At 34.4% G+C, this 27,468-nt stretch overlaps 1 protein-coding gene across 1 annotated transcript; it reads left to right on the forward strand.

Moving 5' to 3' along the window:
* Positions 1–1,837: 1,837 nt before the first annotated feature.
* Positions 1,838–27,173, forward strand: LOC128985250 (kinesin-like protein CG14535). Its single transcript, XM_054404642.1, has 18 exons — positions 1,838–1,899; positions 4,600–4,777; positions 10,058–10,255; positions 10,719–10,812; positions 11,546–11,725; positions 12,592–12,774; positions 15,329–15,467; positions 16,028–16,190; positions 16,815–17,796; positions 18,416–18,543; positions 18,663–18,798; positions 18,940–19,053; positions 20,690–20,886; positions 21,782–21,873; positions 24,402–24,590; positions 25,169–25,266; positions 25,930–26,046; positions 26,965–27,173. Exons 1-18 carry the CDS (start codon positions 1,838–1,840, stop codon positions 26,994–26,996), a joined length of 3,282 nt encoding a protein of 1,093 aa, XP_054260617.1. The 3' UTR covers positions 26,997–27,173.
* The last annotated feature ends 295 nt before the right edge of the window (positions 27,174–27,468 follow it).

The following is a 27,468-nucleotide window of genomic DNA, read 5'->3' on the forward strand; positions in this document are numbered from 1 at the left end:
AATTAGACTCGTCAGGTCGTCAAATTTTACATTAAAAACATAAAAATGTACACATTTTGACACGCACGAACAAAAACATTTACATGTAGGCCTACAACACTTACTGTAACCCGATCACGGCACTGACAGAGACAGAAATGGCAGCAAACTAGAAAAAAATATGGCGAAACATAAAAATGCAGTTTATTAAAACACACTATTTCAACTGCAGGACGAGGTATGTTTTAGTTTAGTCTAATGGTATAATACACTTTTTCTTACTTTGTAAGAAATTAAAACTAAATAATCATATTTTTTTACAACTAGTTATTTCAGTGGCATTCTAGCTGTGACAATTAAGATTATATTGTAATAGATTAAGTAATTATCTTAATTGGTCATTATTATCACTCTTGCTTAATTGCTAGTGAAATATCAGGTTTCCAGCTTCATTACTCAAAACGGTATTAATTCATTTTCAAGGCCTTATCCGTACAGTAACGTTAACCACAACATAATTTTTTTTATTAGGCCAATATCTATTTTAAAATTTAATATTAATTTTAATAGGTTTTTTTTCATAGATATTGTTTAGTAAAGTGAATTAATCTAAATGAATAGAATTGGTTGGAATTACATACTATTACTTTTTGACGTTTTGTTTGTAGCTGCATTAACTTTAAAAAAATATATGTTTTCTTGCTGCGATGTTGTATTTTACCTCTTTAAATGAACTTATAAGTGCTCAAGTTCTCTCCTGGACGACATTCTTACATTTACACCTAATTAAAATAAGAGTTGAAACCTAATAAAGATAAGTTTTTTTTACAAAAATTAATTTAAAAAAGCACGAAGTTGGTAAACTACTAGTCCAGATAACTATCGTTTATACATTTCAAATACATGTTAGCCTTATAAATTATATTTGATGACAACAAGTTAGAGTAATTTATTTAACTTTAAGTACTTTAAAAAAGTATATGTACGTTTAAATCACGACCTGAATATAAAAATTCTGCGTTGACAAATAAAATTATAATTAAAATAAGATGTTTAATTTCTTATTTAAAACTGCCTGCTGTCAAATGTAAACTAACTCTTCAGTGAGTTCCTTTTCGGCAGTTTCTAAACAAGATCATATAAAATTGGTTTCAGCAACGTAACCCCAGTTTCATGATTACGTTATGTTTCTTTATTGTTGTGAAACTTTATCAAAACCATACGAAAAATATAAAGCACAATTTCGCATTTACTTGAGCTACACGTAATACTTGATCGGTACGGGGAATGATAATAAAATATATCTGGTAGAGACGGTGTACCACGTGCGTTGTGTACATCAACTTTACTGCTCCGTCCATATGGCTTTATACCTCCATATTCCTCCGCCATAAGTCGCCAGAACCCTTTCACCCTTCTTCCGTAAGTCGCCCAAATTTATGTAGACCACTTAAAGTGGTTGCGTTTTTGTAGTAAATGCTGGTCAAATAATATTGTCCATGGCGTGAACAGCTATTTATTTGTTGAAATATCGTAATATGTAGCACACTATTGTATATTGTACTATATTTTAACCAGAAACTATGTTTATAAGGGTAAAAAAATAAAAATAAGTAACATACAGTCCACAATTTTCATCAGTGTATTTGTGTCAATGGCAAACCTTTTCGTATTTTCATAGTTTCTCTCCACAATCGAATAGTTAATAAAATACCATGTACAAGTACATATCCAAAAGTCAAAACTTCTCGAAATTTTGCACAGCAACCCTGGTTTTCTGAGATATTTACTGGTCTATATCACCTAGCAAAATAATTAATTTTAATATAAAAATACAATGCAAACTCCAATATAGAGAATGTTTTCCTCACCAGCTAGACAAGACTACCTCACCCTTTTTGTTTCCATTGCATTCTTAGGGTCAGTAGGTCACATCAATAAAGAGCTAGGAATAAAATCATTGGTGGGATTTGAACACAGCTTCTCATAATGAAAGCCAACCACATAAAACCCCGCATAAACCCCGTTTATGTGGGTTCCAACCACATAAGCAGACATCTCTAAATAACACTCAGTATCATGCATTTTTCTCAATCTCCTTATATTACTCCAGGAATTTCAGTGTAATAAATTGTATAATGTATCTTAATTTTATAATTCCATGGTTGCAGCAAACATTTCCCTTTAAGATGTATTAAAATTTCATCCAAAAAACTTTCAAAACAGGTTAACATTTACTACTTTATACTGATTACTTGGAAACAGGACTGATCCTGATTCTTTTGAAGAACACAAATTGTAAACTATATGTAGTTTATACAGAAAAGTGATCGTAATTTTGAAACTAAAATAATTTTAAACTAGGAATATTATTTTCTGAGCTAAGTTTTAGTAGCAAATACCTTAAAATGTAAATTTTTTCGTTGAAGATGTAAGGGGATATCAGTATTCTGATTATTATTTTGTTAGCCTAAACTTGCTTGAGCTTACAAATTCTAAAGTATTTTAGGGGTATAAGGGTTGAGATTGAGGAAAAAGTACAATTCTGTTAAGAAAGTAAAAGGTAAATGATAAGAAGTATCTGAAAGCGAGTTGTTGCCCTGACAACGGTAAGCTCGATGCTTATCACTGGCAGTAAACCTTTCTTCCGAAACGAAATGTAGACCTTATTTACATCGGGTAAACTCTATCAGGCCAGACAATCTACACGTACTCAATTTAGCTTTGAAGCTTGCAGCTTCATATAATTCTAATAACTTCGCGGTTTCATATTTTAAGAAATTCAAAACGAAACCAAGTTTGGGAACAAAATAAGTAAATACAGATGAACACGGTGTTTTTACTCTAATTGTAACCCTTATATACTGTTTTATTTTCCACCAAACAATGTTTTTATTATTTAAAAATCAATGTTATCCACTCCTTGAAACATAAATAGCCCGACATTTCCACATCATAATTTCTTAAAGAATGTATGAAATATTTGACCCTTAGTCTTTAGGAGACTTTTATTGTTGAAACTTGGATTTTTCTTATTCCAAGACCCTTGTTTGTAAATTTACCTTTTATGGTATCAGGTTTTGTATGGAATATTAAATGCATCAAAGTTATCAGGATTCACTAAACAATTTGTACATCCGCCATTAGTTTATCACAGTGCGAAACTTTTTCACTGATAAGCTTTTACTAAATAAAGCAATTTATAACCACATACGTTTCTCCTTGGGGTGTGATACGAGCCATAATTTGCGTACTGTGCAATATGCTTCTATAAAGACGTACGCAATGGCATTGCACATCTATACTTATTTAATACGCAAGCAGGTTTTTTGTGACAATTACTCCTCCGAAACTACTGAACCGATTTACATGTTCTTGGTGTCATTGGAAAGAGCGTAACGTGAAGTTGTGCAGGAAACTTTCTTTTTAGGGAAATAGTTAGAGGGTGAGGCCCTGGGGCCCTTTAAAGTTTCGTATTCCTCCATAATATTAACATGGGAAACAAATATTGTTATGAAACTCCAGCTGTTGTCAGAAATTAAAAGTGAGAAGAAGAACATATGTTAATTGTAAACAGTCAATAAGTTTGCTAATTTAACAGTTAGTTTGCCACAAACATTTACTTACTCGGTTGAAATGAAATAGTTACTATTTGAATTTGGGTTGGCGTAATTATTACAATGGGAAAAAACGAGAGAGCCTGGATAAATTGATATACTAAAAAGAAAACTGAATTAACACTGTGCTGCATTTCTTAGTAATCATTGAAAGAGACGATTTGCAAGCTATGGAAACATAGGAAAGTCATAGAACACCACCAAGGGGAAGAAATAGAAATAATGTGTGTTATAAACACTAAAAAACAAAATCAGCTTTTGAAAAATGATAAGATATTTACAAGAAAAGTTGATTATATCGATCTGTTAAGTACATCTTGAGTATTCCATAATCTTTGAGTCGAATCTTTTATAGGCATAAAAAATATGACTGTTATTCGTTTTAAAATAACGCCTGTAATACTTAGCAATTGCTCGATTTCGAGCAACAGGGACACTAGTAACGATATAAAATATTAACAAATCTTAGTTTTGACCAAGGGTGAAACAAAAAGTCATAGTTGGGTAGCCAACCAGTTACCACGTTCACTTTGTACACGAAAGGCCGGTTTATTTTGGACAACTTGTTTATCATTTGAGACTGTACCCAGAGGTCCTCGAATACTGTGGTTTTAATATGTAATTCAGCTTAATAAAATTTGCATGTTTCATTCATCAAGAAAGCTGTCATGTAATTCATTTAACGACCATTTTCGTCACTGACTTTGGTCGTTGTAATATGTGTTGCATTGAGAGCAATTGGTGATTTTGAAAAATTAGGATCATTATTGGAATTGAATGAAGGTCACAACTTTAGCCTTTATCTGATGGTATTATAAGGAAACGAACACGTAAAACTGATAAAACAAACTCCTCTAACTTTTTATGACCTATTCCGGGCTTTCATTGTGGAATTGGGAAAGTACATTTTCATCCAGCAAATCATTTTTGGGACTTTGTATCACCCAAGTTGTATTGTAAGTTAAATTTGTAAATTATTTGATGTGTTTTTCTTTTTTTCCAGAGGAGTTGAGCAGACGATGAGCCAATGTCACTCACACGGTCACCGACGACGCAGGCTGGAGGAGGAGCCACCAGGGGCGCCCGGGGGCTTCTGTGGGGCGCTGGTGAGGGCGCCACCCCCTATACCTCCAGCACTGCTCAGGAGAATAGGGGGCAAGGATATCACTGGAGTTGGCAAGGTAGATTTGGATAGTCAGTAAGGTTAATTCGTAGGAAACCTAGCAAAGAAGTACAACAGTACAATGTAAGTGTAGCCAAACCTATACATCCATTCATACCAATAACATTCTGTAGTGAAGATTTGAAGATATATACAGGGTTTCCTCAAAGGGATTGATACTTTTTAATTAGACGTAACAGACAAGGCCCAAACCTCAAAGTCTACGGATGTAATAACAACATAATTATGTACAAATAATACTCCAAAGTCTCATTTGAAGGACGCCAGTTTGAAAAAAGATGGTAATGAATAAAACAAATTTAATTTATGATTTACCACTAGTCTATCTCTGTATCACTTATTTTTTTTTTACTTAAGTTAACTCGTAAAAAATCAATAACTTATTTGCAGCAGTGGTTTTTCGAAAAAAAATACTTAAATGATCAATTAATTTGGATTATGCTAATGATCCATTCCGTTCCGATTGCTAAACAGCCTCTTTTACATTTTCTTTTGGTCTTTTATACTTTTGACGGATGGGGAAAATATAATATCATATAGGCTACTTAAAATCAAAATTGGCTTGTCCGGTCAGGTTAACATGATCTGGAAGAAGCCAACATTTCAAACCACACACTGTCGATGTCTTGATTTAGCTATGTCACCTTTGTATAAAACTGCATACAAAAATATAACATGTGAATACCTAATATCTATTAATTAGCAGTGAATCCATGGTCTAAACTGATACTTACGCTATTTGTTAGTTGACTTGTGCACCTTACACGTAATCCCCTAAAACCCTAACCGGGCTGCAATTGTGAAAAAGCTTTGATAAAATACAGTTGATCCTCGTTGTTTAAATGTTTTAGGTTATATTGTGTATGACACCTTAACTAAAATCAAGCAAAAATATTTATTTAATTTAATTCCGGTTTTACTTAGATTACGTTTTAGCTATGTTATTGTTTGTCTACTTAACATCGGTACACAAAAATGTACATGTCTCTGAGCTCATAGGAGTTACCCAAGAAATCTGGGATCTTCCTGACTCGTTATGATAGTGTTGTTAATTAATCATACACAAGGGGGAAGACCTTGACCTTTTAAAGGTAAATTTGCTCAAACCACGTGACTTTAGGTGTTAATTAAATGCCAAGTGCTTCAAGAAGGTCTCCACTGTCTCAGGACCCGTCTTCACTTGGGGGAGAAAGGTCATCCAAAGATCACTTAGGGGAGGCTCTAAGCGTCTCTGACGTAATTAAAGACTTTAGGCTAAATTTATGATTTTCACTAACCATGGTAGCTTAATCTAAGTGATCTTCTGAACCAAAGAGTCTGCTTGAATCACTGAGTGAGTTTTATAATAGACTCACTCACACAAGTAGACTTTTCATCCATTTGTAACATTTGAAGCTCGTTTTACGTGTTTAGTTGGTGACACTGGGTGCTAGTGTCGACGAAATTATAGTTTATTTTAGGGTTAATTTAATGATTTGCTCTTTAATGTTTGGTTATATAACCAGGATACGAGTTATTGTTTATGATTACATCGTTTTTTTTTTTTTTCTAAGTGAGGTTTTAAATTATGGCAATTTCCTTTTTTAATCTAAGTTTTTTATTTGGGGGTGAGTAAGAATTATTCTAACTTATTATTGTTATTTACTTCTTTAATTAATCTATTATATTAAGTTGTGGCTAAATACACTTTCGATTAGCGGGATACGTGTAAGTACTATTATAAAAATAAAAACTTCTTGAATTAACAATCAAATAAGTTTCATGATGATTCGGGATCTGGAGTCTGACCCCGTTTTTAGGCGAGAAACTGCCATTAGTACAGAATAAGTTCAGAAACACAGCTATAACCTAGAAATTACTGAAACACCTTACATAGAACTTAACAGTAGTCTTAACAAATTGTCCATGTTGATTGTTTGAATCTAATTTTTTAACCTAAAAGTTAAATATTCATTGTATAAAGAAAACTTGAGGACAAAACAATATTCTTAAACTTACAAAAAAATTAATCATAAATATGTAGTTTTCCTAATTTTTCTCATTGTCATATTAATCATGTGCACGCACGAGGTAAAAATCCACAGTACATTTTTATGGTAAAATTGGATTTAAAACAGAAAAACACGCTTTCAGTTCATATTGTACATTAACATTCAAACTGAGTCTCATTCAAGAGTGGAATTTGAGTTTTTTAGCCCCCGCCTCCCACAATCCAAACGACCCCCAAGTGTCCTATGATGAAGTGCATGTTGTTTGGGGCTTGTTTATAAAATGCCCTCTAATTTTCCCTTTTTTCAGACCCCTTGAATTACGTTTATTATCTTATACTGGAATAATTTCAGTCTACAACTGTATTAAACCATGTTCCTATTTAATGGTTGCAACGTGAACAGTTTTTTTTTGTAGTTGCTACATTATTATTCAAAAGTATTTTACAATTGCTCTTATAGTGTTTTTTATATTCATTCATCATTACACTTTTGTAAGTAAAATTAACGTGTGTTTCTGTTAAAAAAACTTATGAAATATTTTTACTAACAATAGAAACATGATATCATCTTCAAAAATATCTTTCTTGTATTTTATGATTGTCTTGTTATTGTTGTCTAAAGTTAATAAACAACGCAATAAAAGGGAAGAGAGAAAAACACGAATTTCGATTTTATATTTTACAATGCAGAACAATGGTATAAAATATTATTACAAACTGGGAACTTATTGATCAGTAGGGAAAATTTTAAAATATTATTTTATTGGATATTTTGATCTGGGGTGTTCTCTCTTACGTTTGACTGAAATAAGTATCTATTATTATATTCTAATATTCAAAGTATATTTTAATGCTAGGTTCGTTTTTTTGTGTATTTTTATTCCACATTTGGAGATAGCTGCAAAACAGTGAAATATCATGCTCTCTCGTCCAGTATTTAATAAGGACCTATAATGTGTTTACAATGTTTTTTATTCCTCTCTTTTGTGTATTCCTTTCTTGTCGTTGCCGTTTCTGTTGAGAGTGTTTGTGTGATTTCACAGAGATGCTCAGCTGTACAAAGGATTGCAGCTAGAAATATACGTTCTTTAGTACATTCAGACTTTGTTCTTTTCCATTTTAATCATATCACGTATCAGTTAATATTTGTTCATCGTAAATATTTGTCCATATAAGCATGCTTTTTTTCTTTAATGGGTATCGTGGTTACAATATCAACTTGAATTGTTCGTTTCAAACGCTGTACAGGCAATGCCAAGGCACCTAGCTAATCAAAGTACTCGTAGTTCGAATCACCCTGTCGCACTTCTTTGAAACTAAAAGAATCCACGTCCTTCAATTTCAAGCCTTGTGAACTGTTTTTTTTTTATCTCTTTTTAAGCCAGTTAGTTCCAGGATTTAGTGAATCTTGTAATACTGTATTCTAAATTTTAGCATGATTCAACCATAGTTTATATTGGTAAAGTCAATAATTTATGTAATTACAGAGTGAATTTCCCTTTTTAACTCAAATTTATCCTAATCATTTACCTGAAAACTTAAATTATTTAGTTGCAAAACTTGTTTACCCCCTAATTAACTCCGGTTTAGGTGGTATTATAAAATGTTAAATAATATAGTATTTTTATGCAGTTTTGAATGTTTTTGGTGCAATTGTCAATATCAATAAACAAAATTATATGCATAGTAAGGGTATAATTTTGTAAATTAAGAAGTAACCATAATTTAAATAAAATTAAGTTCATACATAAAATATTATTAACCTATTTCGATTATATTCTACCTATATTCGATTTGTAAACTAACAATACAACAACAGATTTTCCATTTCCATAAAGTAAAAAAGCATACAAATGGAACTCATTCAATCACCTCCAACTTTCAGCCATAAACAATCTCCAGACATTTTATCCATCAACTTAGGGCAATTAAGCAGATAACAGCGTCGTTCCAAGACGAGCGACAAAGTCCTGGCTTCTGATTGGACGGTGTACACTAGGCCTGGGGCGAGTCACAGACGGGCTATCACTTACAAGGATTACTGTGCCAATTAACGTCTGATAGCCTGGGGGAGGGGAGGGGGAGGGGGTTTACTGTGCCGATAAACTGCGTAACAATTCAGGGGATGAGGGGAAACATTAAACTTCCCTTTGTGACGGGCTGACGATCCATCCATGAGGCAAATCAAGGATTTACGTCGTGTTTGGCTGCCGGCTGTAATGACAGCTTAGCTAGAGCTAGGATGAAAGATAAAATATTAAATGGTAATTAGAGGGGGGGATTATAGGAGTTTGGGGTGGTAATTTTGTGAAATTTCATGTAGATAAGTTTTATTTAAACTGGTATTTAAATATTTACAAAAAGGCTATTAAAACACTTTATTACAACCGACTCTTTATGGATTCGTTATGGAATTACCTACTATTTCCTAAATGTTTTACATTAAAGTATTATTTATTGCGTTTGCATTTTGTTGTTTGAAAGTTTATAGCGGACATTTTCAATCATAGTGGTAAAATGCAATATCAACGTTTCGGGATCTGAAATTTGATCCCGTCCTCAGGTGAAAAAAACATAACGGACACGTCGCAACTAATACACAAAACCCAATCTCAGTTGGAATAGCTACAAAAATTAGCAGTCAAGTATGGATACAAAATGCAGATTGTATAACCAATCACAAAACACAAAAAATCCATACGTAGGAAAAGAAAAGTAAGGGAAACAGCTCACAACAATGGAACACTAATTGCACAGCTAGCAATAGTGCTGCCAATGAGACTAAGCTGTTCTATTAGTTGCTCTTATAGCTAATTTAATATGGGGTTTCTGTATTCTTGGTAGAGTGATGTGTCAGTTAATTTTGTTCACCTAAGGACGGGGTTCGATTTCAGATCACGAAACGTCGTATATTTTAATTTACCACTGAGCTAGGTAATGCCCAACCTTTAAACAACATTAATTCATCATTACCAACAATGAACTTCAAACAAATCTTCTACTTTGTTTCCTAACCTATCTTACCAAATGATTAACTCTTATAAATTTACCCTTTACCTAGAAAAAAGACAGGTAACAAATCTCCCCGTACAATGAGGGATATTCAATATACATTCTTCAAAGAAGCTAGCTCTCGAGACTATAAGAGATTCACCGGTTACTTGGTTGTTTTGTAATACCATTAGTTCACAAATAAAAAGAGGATTTCTTCACTAAGGTCAAGCCGTAAGAAATCAGAGTCGCAATCAACACGTCTTATGGTGATCGACATTACAACTCCTATTCCAGGTGAAGGTGATGCTGAAGGTGGCTGGCAGTTCAGAAGACACGGCCAGTTTCAAGGTAGACCGACGTCACAAGCAGGTGACCTTGACAGATCCCGCCCCCGCTGCCAGCCACACCCCCGAGGCCCAGGACAGGAGGGTGGCAGTCGCCGCCCCCAAGATGTTCGCATTCGACGCTATCTTCACCGAAGATGACAATCAGGTGTGATGTAAAATTGGACCTTCTTGTAATCTGTTGTAGCCCTATTGATCTAGCCACCCAAAACGGCCAATGCCAATAAGGCTCATCCTATTAATTTTCATCATTTTGGACATTTTAAATTGGAACCTTCCATAGAATTATTAAATTTTGTAATTGTATTTGTTAGTATATTTGTTTACTACTTTAATCTAGAGATGATAATTTCATAACAGTGGCCTGTAACTTAACTTATCTAATAAAATAATGCCAATAACGTTCATCAACAAATGCAGGCATGGATTATCACTAAATAAATGTTCCCGACGTGCCAAAAAGGCTTTTGATATCTCATATTTGTTCTTCCTTTTCTTACTACAGAATAAACTGTAATAATAGAACTTTTTATTAAAATGCTTACAAAATCGTATCTATACTCATGTAATGGTCATGGAATTAAGTATCATTTGTTTCATTTGCTCCAAAGATGGACGTCACCTCCACAGCGCTTGTTGACATTTTGCACGCCGTCATCAATGGAAGTGACGGTTGTCTCCTCTGCTTTGGACACTCCAAGCTAGGTAGGTCTAAAAGTCTGTTGAAAGGATCAATTTATGATTCCCTGTAAGGAATACCTTTTGGGAATCTTTTTGAATCTCCAACTTGTTAAATCAGCACTCTAACTAATGTGGACTGGGAGGAAGTCAAGTTTCCAAACAAATAGCTAGGAAATACTAACAACAAGTTATGTTAAAATTTCAATACAGACCAAATTTATTCGTTTTATTCAATTATAATAAGCAGGAATTGTGTTTGGATTGTCTTAATGTTTTTTACGAATACCTTTTTTCGGTCTGATAATTGAGGCTGTAGCTGCTAAACGGGCCTATCTGAAAAACTGTTATTGATAAAACAACGGAATATGTGTGTTTCTTCTTCATGGCATGTATAAAAAGTATCTAAATATTCAGTTAATGGTGTTTCCATCAGCATCAAGCCTGTAACTGAGGGGTACTGTCTTGAGCCGATAAGTTCATATTATAACTGCGAATTGTACCGTAATGATACCTACGTTAAGTACCATAACGTACGTAACGATGACGCATGTTAAGGGTATTTGACAAAAAAGGTGTATTTATAGGACAAAAGATATGTTGGAATTATTTTAATATGGTATATGAAGTAAGCTATATGTGTATAGCATTGAAAATAAGAAAACCCCGTTTTGGTTACTTACTTCTAATTCATATACTTAATTCTAGTCACTTACTTTTAATTTTGTGACTTTCTAACTTTTTGCCCACTCTTCTCAAGGCAAAAGTCAGACGATGATAGGATCGCCAGACGCTCTAGGAGTAATCCCTTGTGCCATCTCCTGGCTGTTCCGCGGAATCAACGAGCAGAAGCTGAAGACCGGAGCAAGGTTCTCGGTCAGGGTGTCGGCTGTGGAGGTGTCTACTGGCATGAAGGACTTGCTCCTAGGACACGCTGACGGTTAGTGTCTACCTGAGTACTTATGTATGAACCCCAGGGGTGGAAGTTGTTTAAACATAAAAAGTATTTTTCCCTGAGAGATGTACCTGCTTATAGCTTAAAGGCTAGCATCGCTCCACTGTGTCACAGTATAAATTCATACCAAACACCATTGGTGTTTGGATGGTTCGAATCCTAGCCCCCAGGACAGTAACTACGGGCTCTAACGACTAGATGTAAAATATATCCAAATTATTTAAAGGTCAGCCACATCGTACAAAAATTAGTCACATTTTAAAACGACGGATGCGGGGAACGCCACTATATAGACTCAATAATCATTGAGTAAGTATTTTAGTATGAGAAACTCAGCATCATACTGCTGTAAGGGTTTACAATACACCTACAGCTTACAATAAATATTCTCAATCATATTTGTACCAGAAGCAAATAGTTTAGTACATTTGGATGTATTTATTACTGAGGGGTTTCATGATCACAGAAATAAAGTTTTACAGTAATACAATACCACAAGTCACCAAAAACTCAAATGTATCATTCAAGTCTAGTTTCTAGTTGGATTATAATTGGGCTGCTAACCTCTTTATAATGTGCCTGCCCTAACGTCGTGATCCTGACTTTTCTGCGAGTGGAGAACCCATTGTTGTTTTAAAGCGTGGACCCTTTTCAACCCAATTTAAGCCCATAAACTAAGGTGTGGCATTCACGTGTTGTTTGTCTCTTCTAACGTCTTTGCACTTACGTAATCTTGACTATTGTATGGGTAGAGGCTGTTGTCAGCTCTTTGAGTCTGGCCAAACTTTAAATCAAAGATGTACAGTATTTCCAGGGAGAAATTATTAATACTGATTTCCACTAATTACCAGATTGTGAGCAGTCACCAGGGGTTTACTTGCGCGAGGAAGTACAGAACTACAGTGAGCTGCGCGTCCCCTCAGCAGACAAGGCTGCGTACTACCTAGACTCCGCCCTCAGTGCCAGATCTGCGCATGCGCACTTCCTCTTCACGCTACACATCTACCAGTACAACGTCGCGTCCAAGGGCGCAGGTGAGCTACAGAAAGCTATTTTTTTCCGAATATATTTGAAGTATAACGTTTTTTTTCTGTTATAAGTATATACATGTTATATGTATATGTATAAGTAAATATACAGTTAGTTAATTCAGATAGTTATAAATACCAGTTTTAAATAGGAACACATTGTTTACGTAGAAACAGTTTTTAGTATTGTGGGGGATAGTAAAAAAGGTCTTCCAACGTATACTGCTTCAATACACTGACTGTCGATATTAAACAGTACATGGTAAAGGCCAAACCTTCCATAATTCACACATAGTCTCAAACCAAAAGATTGAAAAAGGCGTCCAAACCTCCATAATTTTATGGTTGTCATTAACTGTGAATACAAACGGAGACCGTCTTACGACGTTCCTTAACATATTTACACTTATGTTATTATTTATAAGACGTTAAATTGATGTACGAAACATGTTACACTGGGTATCAATTTTTACTTACTACTTACGTACTGTTAACTGTTTTTAAATAGAAAATTATAAAAGAAGCCAAATTCTTTAAAATTTGTTCGATCAAAAGTTCTTAAAACTGCCCTGATAGCATTGGTAAGATTGGAATTGCCTTGTTTTTATGTTAGTTGCCAATGTTTAAATTTATCTTTACAAACATTCTGTAGTAGTCTCAAGCATGCATTTTATTTCCTTTATTTATCCATATTTAATTTAATTTTTTTATTAAGATTTATTCAAATTTGTATTTTAATATTTAAGATATGTGCAAAGTTTAATTTAAGAAACTTGTTGTTTGGAATACTTCCGTTTCTTTCCTGTTTAATACAAGACAATTAAATGAATTATTTTTTTTATTCTCGAGTACAAATGATTAGTAAAATATATTCTCACAACTCATAATTTTGATATACAGGGTGTCCCGGAACTCTCTACCAATATTTTAGGGCATTGTTCCTGGGTAAGAAACATATCTAAATATCATATTTAAATTGTCCGGAAGTCCTTAGTTACTCAGATAGCCGCCATTTTGTTTTTTCACTTATTAATTTTTTTCTGAAAATTGGTTAAACATACGAAGTTGAAACTTTGCACAAACATTTATGACAACTAGACAAAGCTACAAAAAAATTATGACGATTTTTCAAATTAATAAAACAAAATGGCGGCTGTTTAAAATTTTGTTTCTTAAATTACTCGAAAACCGTTGATGTTACAAAAATTTTCCAAAATTTACTTTTTTAAGGCAATTTTATTACAAATCGATCGACACCTTAATCTTTAAGATCGGACGAGTATTAACTGAGATATGGCAGATTTAGTGATACGTGACCGCCGGATATTAGTTGCAGCGCATGCTGAAAGCGGTCACGTATCACTAAATCTGCCATATCTCAGTTAATACTCGTCCGATCTTAAAGATTAAGGTGTCGATCGATTTGTAATAAAATTGCCTTAAAAACGTAAATTTTGGAAAATTTTTGTAACATCAACGGTTTTCGAGTAATTTAAGAAACAAAATTTTAAACAGCCGCCATTTTGTTTTATGAATTTGAAAAATCGTCATAATTTTTTTGTAGCTTTGTCTAGTTGTCATAAATGTTTGTGCAAAGTTTCAACTTCGTATGTTGAACCAATTTTCAGAAAAAAATTAATAAGTGAAAAAAACAAAATGGCGGCTATCTGAGTAACTAAGGACTTCCGGACAATTTAAATATGATATTTAGATATGTTTCTTACCCAGGAACAATGCCCTAAAATATTGGTAGAGAGTTCCGGGACACCCTGTATTTCTAAAGACTAGACCAGACTATTCAAGTATCAAAAATATATACTAGAGACCTTGTCCAATATTCAAAACAGAATTTATATTTGAAAATTTTTACAGTTAATTTGGTGATAAATTATATATTCATTTGCAACTTTACATTAATTTGGAATAAATATCTGCGATAAAACAATTAATTTAATAGTTTATATCTACCATAACATCTTTTTAAATAATACCATCGACTAGACAGTAAGATGGATGGTGTCAATAAGTTATTTAAGTCTTATTGAGTGAAGCTGCAGAGGCGAAGATTGATGAGGTTGAAGAATAATGATCCAACCGGCGAGCCATGAATACAGAACAGGCTGATAGAGACTGAACAACAGGCTGGCGGAAAATAGGCTGGATATTTGGGTTGGGATACAAAACAGGCTGGCGATAAATAGGTTGAATATTTGGGTTGGGATACAAAACATTCCGGTAGAGAGGTATCAAAAGGCTGGCGAGAAATATACTGGCTGGAGAGATTAAAAACAGGAGACTGCGAGAAATAGGCTAGGTAGTTGTGTTAGGTACCTAACAGGCTAGTAGGAAATAAACAACCAAGTGTTAAAAATATGCTGGATATTTTTGTTTTGATACAAAACAGGCTGGTAGAGACCTAACAGTCCAGGAAAATATGGGATGTCTATTTTTTCAAATAAGCAGGCTACTTGTGTGGTCGTGTCTCTATAGAAAACTCAACGAATATTTTGCTAATGAATAATTGCTGATTGTATTACTTTTATAGTACTTTTCTCCACAGTTGCTGGGGGTCGTAGTAGACTTCACTTACTGGACCTAGGGGCGAGTGATCGCTCCAAGCCTAGCTCAGGTCTCAGTTTATCAGCTATAGGGAACGTCCTTCTAGCCATCTTCAATGGAAATCGTCACCCACCACACAGGTAAACACCCATCACAAAATATACGATGAACGATCTTTATTGTTTTGTCAAGAACCCTACAAAGAAGATTCGTAACTAGGAACATTATTGTACCATTTTGATATAAAGGTACTGCACTTTCTCTCATCATGGTTCCTGTTTTAGAATATATTTCAGTGTAAGGTATGGATTATGTCATTTTGAAAATATTTAGTACTGCAGAGCCCAATAAAACATAGTTTTTAAACTGTAGTCCTTCAATATCATGTTTAAATGTTTACCCGACATTTATTTTACAAGCTACTTGTTAAGTTAAGCCATTGACTATTGGGTACTGAAGTTGATGGGCCATAACAGTTGCTATAACTCACAACATGTCGTTCCACAAGTTTGACTTGGTAAGTTCTTGTACTTAACAAAAAAAGTAATTAATTTAGATCAGTGCAATCTGTCGGTGGCTCACATCAACTACGACTATTTTGATTGGAAACGGGTGACAACTTTAAGATATTAATGGAATGTCTAGTTGAATCAATAGTCAAAGGTTACACACCGTTTTCAAAAGTTTGTTTTGTCCCTAGAGAACACAAGCTCACCCAGGTGTTAAGGGATTGTTTGTCGTCACTGACTTGTCACGTGACTCTCCTAACACATGTCTCCCCTTCCTCCCAAAACTACGCAGAGACGCTAGGAACTGTCCAGCTGGCTGCTAGGATACATAGGATACGTCGCCGCAGAGTCAAGGTACGTTGATGGAGCTTAGAGTAAACCTTTTGATATAGATATTTATCAATATAATTGTGGAACTGACGAACGAAAGTGTCACACCTGGAGATCATGGCAGATATTGAGGTTTTATAAATGAACCTATCTGTCTTTGAACAATGTCAATCAAACATGGTACGTAATCTTACTCAGTAATAAAGTTACACATGTTATCCTACTCCGTTCTAAACTCACTTGGTATGCCAACCAGGTATGCAACCCTTTAAGGATAGTAAACAAAGTGACTAACTGTCTAAATATAGTGATTACTTTTCGGATAAAAGGACCCTTGGCGTGAAAATACACTAAGGCAGAAGAAACTTATACGTACAATGCTCTTACACAGCTGACTTACCCAAGAAGCTTTAGATAAATGACGACAGTACATAATTTAATTGTGAAAAAATCCCCTTGTAACCGAAATTTCAACACTTAATTGTGTTGTTAGAATTTTGCTTTCTATCAAACAAGTCGCTATTCGGAACTCTTTTCTTGGAAAAACTAGTTGGGTATTCGTTACTTATTCGTAGATTGAGTGCATGCACTTTGTAAGGTATGGCCAAGAACGTTACCTTATTATATCCTCCGTTCATTTTCTTTCAGTTCGGGAATTCCACCGCTACGCAGGTTGCTGGAGAGGACATCGGAAGAACTACGGGTTCAAGTGACGTAGATCCCTCTAGCAGCGAACAGTCTGCAGACACAGTCATATACGTTGGAAGATCCGAGGAGACCGATGGAGAACATCCTCCTGTCTACCTTCCAAGTCTTACATCCGGAGACAATCGGTGTGCTATGGGGAAAGCTTTACGAGGAAGTGGAATGGAACATCGAGAAAGTCCAAGCCAGAGTCCAAGGGACAACCGATCAGTTCTCAGTGTAAAACAGTCATCTACTAAATCATCAAGTCTTCCTTGCTCTCCTCAAAAGGTACCCGCAGATTCTTCATCAGGTGTAGAGAAGTCAAAATCATCATTATACGGTAAAATTGGGACTAATAGTGCAAAGTCTTCCCCAGCTAAAACCACCTCTCACAAAGACTCTAAGCACGAACCAAAGCAGATGGAAGAAAGATGGGTGGATGGTCCTAAGATTCCAAGATCAAAAGTTGTCGAAGCAAGACAATTGAACCTATTACATAAAAGTAGGCAACATCTATTATCCAAGAAAGAAACTTGGGTTGATGGTCCTTTAAAAAGCAATCAAGATATGGGCTACGGGTTTATGGATTACCATAAGAAATCTATGATCAAGAAGTGGTTGGAGAGTCAATCATTGTTGCACCATAGACATAAATCATCCTGTGGGAAAGAGAAGGGATCTAGAAGTTATCTTACGAGGTTCAAGACTTGTGGCGCTGAAAGAAGAACGGAGGCTGAGGGGAAGAGTAAGTCTTCATCAAGTGGCTCAAGAGAGGAGCCCTACAGACCGACCAAAGGGGGGCCTCTCACTGATGAAGCTTACGAGAGATTCATGGCTTCTAGAGGACAAGCCAGTGGACAGGAGGATGGTGATGAGGAAGTCAAGGTTGTGCCACCACTAACCCAAACTACAGTGGTTCAGCAAAACGGTGATCTCAGCAGAGGTACGTGGTTATAAATGGATTACTTATGGGTAATTAGTGAAACTTCAAATCCTCTGTTATGTGTTTTTTATATCCAAATTTAATTCAATGTAAGGTTGTACTTCATTGGGGACCCATTCTTTCCACAAGACTACATTATTAATTTTACAGAATATTTGTCAAACTTCGGTTTTTTTAAGTATTAATTTGATTGTAAAACCTATTCAAAATGCAACTGTTGCCTGATAATAGTAACTAGAGGTCGTCCAGTGGTCGAAATTCGGCCAAAAATATGTAATATACAGACTTTATCTATTTTTACCCCACACTGTAAATAAAACATGTGATTGGAGTTTCTTCCATTTGTTTTGATTTTCCGTTTGTATTTCGTTTTCGTCACCATCATGGCAAAGAATAAGGTCCATGATATTTTTTTTGAAATTTGTTAATTGATTTTTTTGTGCTTATTTTTTAGTCTATTTTAATTTTTAAAGAGATTCTGCACATCTACAGGAAAATATCTTTCTAACAGTATATTTCCCCTGTGATGCACACGAGCTGAGAAAAAAGGTTTTAAAGAAACATGCTTGCCTATAGATATTTTACAAGAGGGTAAAATTGTCATTTCAATTTGTTCCAGTTGTTCCAGTCCAAAGAATACAAGAAACACAAAGTGTAGAGGAAGAGGAAGATGACGACATTGAAGTGGAGATAGTGGAAGTGGAAGAATCTGAGGAATCTGTTCTAATGCAGGACTCTTGCTTACAGGTAAGCTACTTTTAGCTTTGTGTGAAATATTTTAATATTTTTGCTTCCAACAGAATACAACCTGCAATATGTTTTAATGCACTATTGACTACGATGCTTAAGTACATAAAATATTTCAGGTCACTGAAGAAGACATAGCGCTGTGCATGGGGCAGCTAGAAAACCCTCTGCCTGAAGTGGACCAAAGCAAAGATCCAAATAGACCACAGTGTCAGCCTCCTATTCACATACTGCTGTCTACTTCAACGTATAAAGGTTTGAAATTTTTCAAATTTTACAAAATATCTAACAGGTAATTTTGAGTAGTTAAAGTACGCTAGATCTTTGTGTTATTTGCGACTTAACTTACGCTACTAATACTTTCAAAGGCTATATTTTCGTTTATTATTTTTATAGATTCAACGACTTACGACTTCGACAGACTTGTAAACCAACGAATGCAAAACTTCTCTGAGGGATCTCCAAGGTTCATAAACAGAAATCGAGCTCCACTTCTTCCAAATAATAGAGGTAACAAAGCTAAAACTTTAAACAATTTAGATTTTAAAAATATATTCATTACTTCTGTCACTACTACTCTATTTGTTTTTCCTAGAAAAGAGACAGGGACTCAGTTAATACTTCTTCGTACTAAATTTTCAGTCATTAACAGCTATTAAGCTAAACGTTCGTTTCTACATTGACAATATGAAGATTAAGAAGTAGCTTAAGCACAGTAAATATGACTGTTAACGACTTGAAAAACTACCATCAACAAACTCGTGTAAACATTTCATTTTCGCGTGTCGTGTTTGTTCTTTTGTAAAAAAAACATAAAACAGTTTAATAGAAGGATGTAATTAAAAGTACCATTAATTTCTTTAACACTGAATGTTAATGCATAGACTTGTACTTTTTAATTTCAAATTTTTTATTTATACAATTTATTTCAAGATTATTTTGTTTTTCTGTTAGTATCTCTTCTTTAATATCCAAATGTTTTTTAGCGAATTTCCCATATAGGGAATAAGCTATTACCGTAGTACTCATGGTAACACCTGGACACGGGACCGATTTTTTTTTCGTATTGAGGTCCCTAGAGGCCAAAAACACCATCCGTTCAAATTCATATACCGTATATATATATATATATATACATATATATATATATACGGTATATATATATAACATTTATATATATATATATCCAGTATATATATATAACATTTATATATATATATATATGTGTCCGTCAGCACGATAACTCGAGCAAAAATGATCCGATTTTGATGAAATTTGGTACAAATGTGTAAACATACGTTTATTCGAACGAGTTCGCGATCCAGCATGATCGGACCATGGGAACGGGGGTTTACGGGGGGTTTTATGGGGTAAAAATAGGTTTTTCCCATTTTTGACCCAAAAAACATAAAATTTAGCAATTTCTTTCCAAACCATTTTGTAGAGCTTAAAAAAACAAATAATTTAGTATATTGAAGCGTTATTATGCGCCTAATGGTTACGGAGAAAATTCCAAAAAATTGTAAATTTAAAATTCCCATGTTATTCTTATGGAGAATAAGTAAACTGTTGTAGTTTGCTTGTTTGTGAACATATTTTGTTCAAATTTGGAAAATGTTTTTATTTCTTACTAACTATTCACATTTTACAAAAAAAAACAGTTTTACCCTCCCTGATGCAGCAAACCTAATTACTTGTTAAACTAATTCTATTTAAATCAAAAATAAATGTTATATTTTTAAGTAGACATTTCAGTGTAAATCCAATCAGTCAAATGGAAATTCGCTTAGTCTGCAGGTTTGCTGCGGCGGGGGTATTTTTATTTATTACGTAGTAACTTATAACTTGCAAAGGTAATATAAATATTTTAGACTATTTTGACGTATTTTACATTACATTTACGGTTTGGTAAGGATATATTATACTATAACATAAAACAGATGGACTACGTAATAACATCACAGTATTACACGTAAGTTTACGTGTCTCAGAAGTTAATAAAAGGTTAGTTGATTAGTTTAAACCCCTACTCTCAAACTACAGTCTCCAAACTAATATAACACATACATAATTGCCAAATATTGCTCAATAATGTAGGTGACGATGTCTTCTTGTTGCTCTTAACGTTTCACCATGTGTTTTGCAGGTGTTGTCGACTACACTCAGCTCTCCCGCCTGTCCATGTCCGGTGCTCTGGACACAACATGCAGAGAGTTGGAGAACCGTCCCTTGGCCCGTTGTCAGTCCTTGTCCCTCACCAACATGCTGGATGGCTGTCCTGGCACTGAGCAACTCAGTGATTACGATAACAACAGCATAGTCAGCGAGCCCGCCTACATAATGGTAAGTTGTCCTTGAGACATATTTGGAAAAAAGGATGATTTTTAGTGAGCAAAATGTATTCCCTATATGAAATTTCAGGAACTTGAATCATCAAAGTCATCATTACACGTAAAGATTGGGACGAATATTGCAAAGTCTTCCCCAGATAAAACTACATCTCACAAGGAGTCTAAGCACGAACCAAAACAGATGGAAAAACGATGGGTGGAAGGTCCTAAAAGTAGACAACTGTGAAGCAGCAAGGTGAATGGATTGTTGATGTGCAGAATATTGTTCAAAATACTGACGTCTATGAAGAAACTGTTCAAGATCCCAACCTAGATCGATACAATAAGTAATTTGCAAACACAACTTACACTCTTCTTCAAGAATAACTGGTAATACTGGGTTGAATCATATTCAAAATGAAAACATCACTAATATTTTAATGAATTTTAAATTTGTCTGATAATGCCAGCATAGCTGACAAAAGGCCCCATGATATTGAAAATGCATTTAATCTTGGTGATGTCTTTATTTTAAATTTTACTTTTACATTTGAAAGTGGACATAAGTAGTGCAATGCAATAATAATATATAATCTAAGGCATGAAAAAGGATTGTGTTCACCTGGGACTATTGACCAATCTTAGAAGATAAATTTATCCACACCGGATCACCTTTTTTTGGTGTAAAAAAACTGTTTCTTAAAAAAATTTTAATTAAAATTGTTTGCAAACGGTAATTGGACTTTTAACACATTGACCTGCCAACTAAGTTCCCACAGCCAAACTAATTTTGATCATTAATTATTACCACAACCAAAGCATACTGTCAATTAGTTTTAACAGTAGTAGTTCTAAAATGCACCAGGTTGGTTTGTGTGAAAGAGAAAGTAATGCTGTTTTTATTTCAGGGCGGAGATCAAATGTCGGACAAGCTGTGTGACAAATGCAAGCTCAGGTTCAACAGTGGAGATCTCTACGAGACACCTCTGTACGCCAACCTGTGAGTCAGTATGATTTGGTTTGACATGTAGCTACTTTATTATTGGTGGACCATTCATCCACCAACTCAATGTACAACGAAAATATTATATAGAATGATTTTTTGTGTATTTTGTAAATTTGTAGTCTCTGGTGTACGAAAATACTAGTTGCCAATTTTCAGATCATTAATAGTCTGTTAAATCCTACTCTGGGTTTTTACTAAAGTAGGGGGTTTCTTAGTTGCAGTATTCACCAGCTAGGAACACCCGCTTTAGAAATAAACTCCAACAGATACCTCGTATTTATAGTCTGTTTCCACAATTATTTATTTATTTATTCATATTAACGGATACACCATTTACAAAATATATTTGTTTTAAGCACATGAGCAGAATGAAAAGATAACAAAAAAATATAACAAGATAAGTTACATAATGACCATGAAACAAAGCAGCATCGAACAAAAAATAATAAAAACAAGACAACAACGTGACAAAAATGACAGATAATAACACTAACAAAGTAGGCCTATTGTACAGATTAATTGGGTTTTAAATTAGAGCTAATTTACCTAGTAATGCAAGTAAAGACTAAACGTTCACTATAAGGATTATTACATGATTTTCACCCACAGTTACTGAATGACTCCTTACATAAATTTCTAGTGGCTTCACCTACTATAATCCGTGTAAAAACAGTTTGAAAACCCCTATTTTTAATGGAAACTGCATAGTGCATACCACCATATTGGTGAGTTGAAGATTAACAAGAGTCCTATTCACGAACTCAATCAAAGCTGGGCTAATTTATTGATTCAGGATTTGTTTATTGATTCAGGATTTGTTTATTGATTCAGGATTTAATTGTAAAAATTTTTAGAAATTTAAATTCTTGTACACAATTCAATTTACATAATACATCCTTCTAATAAATACTATAATTTATGGACATTAATTTTCTGTTTTCCTCCTAATAAATTTTACATTCAAAGTTTCTGTGCACAAGGTCAAAAATCGTAAAGTCATAAACAAGTGGCATATTAATATTACACTGAAAAAGATTGAGATTTAAGTTATTATAACCTCTCTAGTAATAAATATAAAACTAAAACACGTTCTTACTGTACCAATAATTTCTAATTAAACCTTTTTCATATATTTTATTATTTTACACAAATTACATTTACAATCAACAAGCATTTCAGTACACCACAAAAGTTTCCAAACATTTCACAATCACGATTGTTTTCAACCATTACTTTTACAGGAAAAAACAAAAAAACAAGTGATTAACATTTTAGAGTTTCGGGCTAATATCCACGAATTCCTCAAGGGCCAGTAATGAAATTATCCAAGTGCCGGGAACAATGGTGAAAGTTTTGCAGGAGAGAGGGAGTACCTGGTGGTAGAAGAGAGCGGAGTGCCCCAGGGATCTACTCCATTACCGTTTATGTTGCATGACGTTGTACATTCTGTTTGTAACGGCCCAGCATTTGAATACTCTCTCTGACATTTGAGCGAACCGGCCCGTGTTCTTTTATAATTTTATGCAAAAGGTATATTTGGATTTTTACTGTTACGTCTAACGGCCATCTAGGGATTTATTTTTGATACGGTGCGTTACAAATGGAATGGGAAGAGACGTTATTGGTTTTGCATGTAAATTAGTGTTAAAAGTTGGAAATCTTGGAAATAGTTTGGGCTAAGTGGAAGTCAATTACAGTGCGGTTGCATTATAATTTAAACATTACCGTCCAATATAAAATGATAATAATATAGATTTTGGTCCTAGATTCCAAAATACCTTCAACGTGGATAATATAAAGCTTATAATTATTATATCTTACATCTTTAAATCATATCGTAACTATGAATTTAAGAGGGAAGGACGGGAACCAAAAATCTATCATATTGCAGTTGTTGTAAAGGTTTAACATTCTTCCCGAATGATAGCTTATTCCGATCGTTGCTTGAATTGTGTCAAACAACATTATTCACTACGTTAATGATTTACTTACCTAACAAGTCTCTGGCATCATTGGACTCGTTGTTAGGGGAATACTTCAATCCTCGAGTCCTGATGTTGATTTTAGGTTTAGGACAAATTAACCGTATAGTGTGGAAGTTCGTCATCAACTGAGGTTTTATATAAGCTTTTGATTTTTTACATAAGGAACGTGGATCGGTTGCAAATGTGAACAAAGTATAATTCAAATAAGTGTATACATAAATGTTCAATCCAACAGTATAACCTAACCTGAAAAGAAAGAAAAGCTCCCATCCCCTGAATAATCTTCTATCGGTTACTGAACTGCCACGGTTGAAATCAAGATTGATCACATTTATTACTTCCTAACGAATGTGTCCTACAAATGTGTTGGAGTAGAAAAATCATTTATTCGTTTATGTGTCGTTCTGAGCCTGTTTCCAGCAGGTCCTAAAATCCAAAAAATAATTAAGATCTGTTGAGAAGGTAGACCAATAAGTCTACGTACCAAAAAGGTGATATATTACTCCTAAAAATTCGATAATTTTATCTCTCTTACAGTAAGACTCTATCGGCGCTCAGACATCCAGACGGAGCGTCCAACCCCAATCTAAAGGGGGTGGGAGAGAAGGACAAAGGAGAAGGGGAGAAGGAAAACCTAACACCGAAGAACAAGGAAGAGGACAGTGATGAGGACCCAGCGGTCCCCCCTCCTCTACACTCAACCCTGCTGACTCTCACTAGAGACACGTAAGTTTTCTATTTTATTTAGGTGTTTTCTGCTTGATTGTTGTCTCTTTAAAACTTGCTTTGCCCGTCCATGGAACTTGAAGGAAAGCAAGGGGAGAGCCGTTTGAGTACAATAACAAACTAAAATGTTTATTGGTGGCTCTGGACCGTGAACTGTCAACACCGCTGTCATGAGTGAGGTTTGTTGCAATACTGACTAAGATACTGACTCATCTCAAGCTGTATGCTAAAAACACATGGACAACACAGTTGCATGGGGGAAATACGTGTATTGTTGTAGCACTCAATAACATTACTGGCGAACAGGTTGCTATTTACCCAAAGTGTTAACAATAACTGTTACTGGGATGTAAACGTTGCTTCCATTTTATCTACCAAGGGAGTGCTGACCATGGTAACTGCTTTTATTTTGCCAAGTCGTGAGGAAGGTAACAAGAATATAACCGATGTCATTTTTACGTGAATATAGTCATATCACAGTTATATGCTGTAATAATATTGTAGTGTTGTATTTAGTTGTTTATTACTACTGTATTTACATAGCACTATTATGTGAATATTCCTTATATTTTGTTCAGATTCAGGAGCTCCAAGTGTGGCAGCCTGGGGGTAGGTTTGAGTGGAGGGGGTGGCAGTTGTCAGTCTCAGTTCTCCGTGCACGACCCTGGAGGCACAGGTAAGAAATCCTTCCTCTCAATATCGTAAATAATTTAAACTCGAAAATATTTTAAGCTCTACCAACTCTAGAGGTTTTTATTAACATGTAGTATTCATTCATCAATTCGGAGAAGTTGAATGTTTTGTGTAATGAAACCACTTGTACGCTATTGTACCAATTTTACATTAAAATGAGTGTGTTTTAAGTATTTTATGTAAAAAATAGCAAATATTTATAAATGGAAAGTAATATCATGTGATATAAATTCTGAAAGTTACATCTTAAAACTGATTTTATTGGGCACAATAATCCGTAATCTAATTTAATTCTGATATGTATTTTATTCATGTACTTGTCACGTTAGTACAGCTTACCTAGAAAAACCTTAAAAAAGACCAGTCATTGTTCAGCCACCCGTTACTATCACTCATAATTTATGATCCCAAGTCCTTTACATTAACTTATTTTTACGTGAGATTGAATTATATTTCTAAATGTGTTAATTTGGGAAAATATTTTATTTGAGGTACTTTAGCTTATATGCATAACTTTTTTACACTTAAGCCTTATCTACGTTGCCGAATGATTGCGATGAAATCTACGTATGCAGTGTTGCAGTTTTGACTCGTTTGAATTTACCATTATACTTGGGATTTAACTACAACACCAAACCATTTCCAGGCATGCAGTACTGCAAGGCAGATGTAGAACGGTTGGAGCGAGGCTGGTCAGAATCCCAACGACTCAGAGACCAAAGAACTCCTTTGCTGACTCCAAACTCCCGCTGGCACTCAGAACGTGAGTACGTGCTCCAACTTTATATTGCATTATGGGTGGGGCTGAAATTAAAATACTTCAAATGTTAATTACCTCTCAGGCTGAGAGAGGGTGTCAACTTTTTTTGGAGTACTTGGAATCCACAACGGTCATCGGCTAGCCCATGTCAGGTTGAAAAGGATATTTGAAATTTGATCTTCAATAATTACTGCTCGCATGAACAGTGGTAGTCTTAGCTGAGATTCACGCACTAACAAGTCTAAACTAAAATACATTGGGGTGCCTATTTCATTAAATACCTATACCTATTCATAAATGCCTATTATACACCAATAACATACGTGTGTTTTTGTTAGTGCAACGAACAAGCACATTCGATGCTTCAATTTGAACAATTAGGATGGTTAAGGAATTAGATGGTTAAATTTTAACTGAATAACTTCTTGATCAGCATCGCAAGTGTTATTAAATTACCTGAAAAAGAAGAAACAAATTATACATCTAATAGCACTAGTAATAATATATTTACACTTATACTGTTGAATCACAAGACGGTAAATACATATGAAAGATGGTAAGTGGTGATCGATTTCGATTGGACACTCCAATCATCATCAGAACCAATAGGCGAATAGATTCCAATCGAAATCGGTTACCACTTACCAGCTTTCATATGTACTTAGCGTCTTGTGGTTCAACAGTATAAGTGTATTATTACTAGTGTTATTAGACGTATAATTTGTTTGTTTTTTCAGGAAGTTTTTACTATAGTAGTTAGTTATATAATGTTGTTGATACTAAGGGCTTTTTCATTATTCATACGTTTGCTTCCAATTAAGCTTATTTTTCACCACAAAATTAGCTTATGTTTTTATTAAGAGATTACAAATCAAGATTTCAAAAATATATGTTATTAATGTTTTGTAATTTTTGTTTCAGATCCAGAGGGACTCCCACATTGGTCCGGCTGAAGGAATACCCAAGAATTGCGCCAGATATTCATCCAGACCCTAACAGTGATAAATAGTGTTACATAATAGCTACAAAAATAATAGTTACAAGTGTAGTAACTAATGTTGAAACTTGACGTCCATTCATAGACTATGACGAAGTTTTTGGAATACCGACTTACCAAAAACAATCAAAACTCATAAAATTACCCTTGTAAAACAATCAGCTAATTATCGACTGGACAAAAACATAAATGTTCAAGTATGTTGACCTCGCTCAAAAAGTTGTATTAGTGATTTTTTTAAATTATCCACACATAATGAGTGTTTCAAGTTTGTTAAGTTGTTTTAATAAATTCTAAATATTACGCTTTCTTACAAAAAATGTGCTAATCTTGCCAAAAGTGTATCTCCTTTTGTTGGCAGTAATATTGTACTGTTCACTATTGTAGATTTGATTATTTTTACGTTAAATACTTTCTGTATTGAAATA

The sequence above is a fragment of the Macrosteles quadrilineatus genome, unplaced genomic scaffold (assembly GCF_028750875.1).
Source record: "Macrosteles quadrilineatus isolate MER2022 unplaced genomic scaffold, UCM_ALF_1.0 Scaffold_2__2_contigs__length_208266976, whole genome shotgun sequence".
Taxonomy (NCBI): domain Eukaryota; kingdom Metazoa; phylum Arthropoda; class Insecta; order Hemiptera; family Cicadellidae; genus Macrosteles; species Macrosteles quadrilineatus.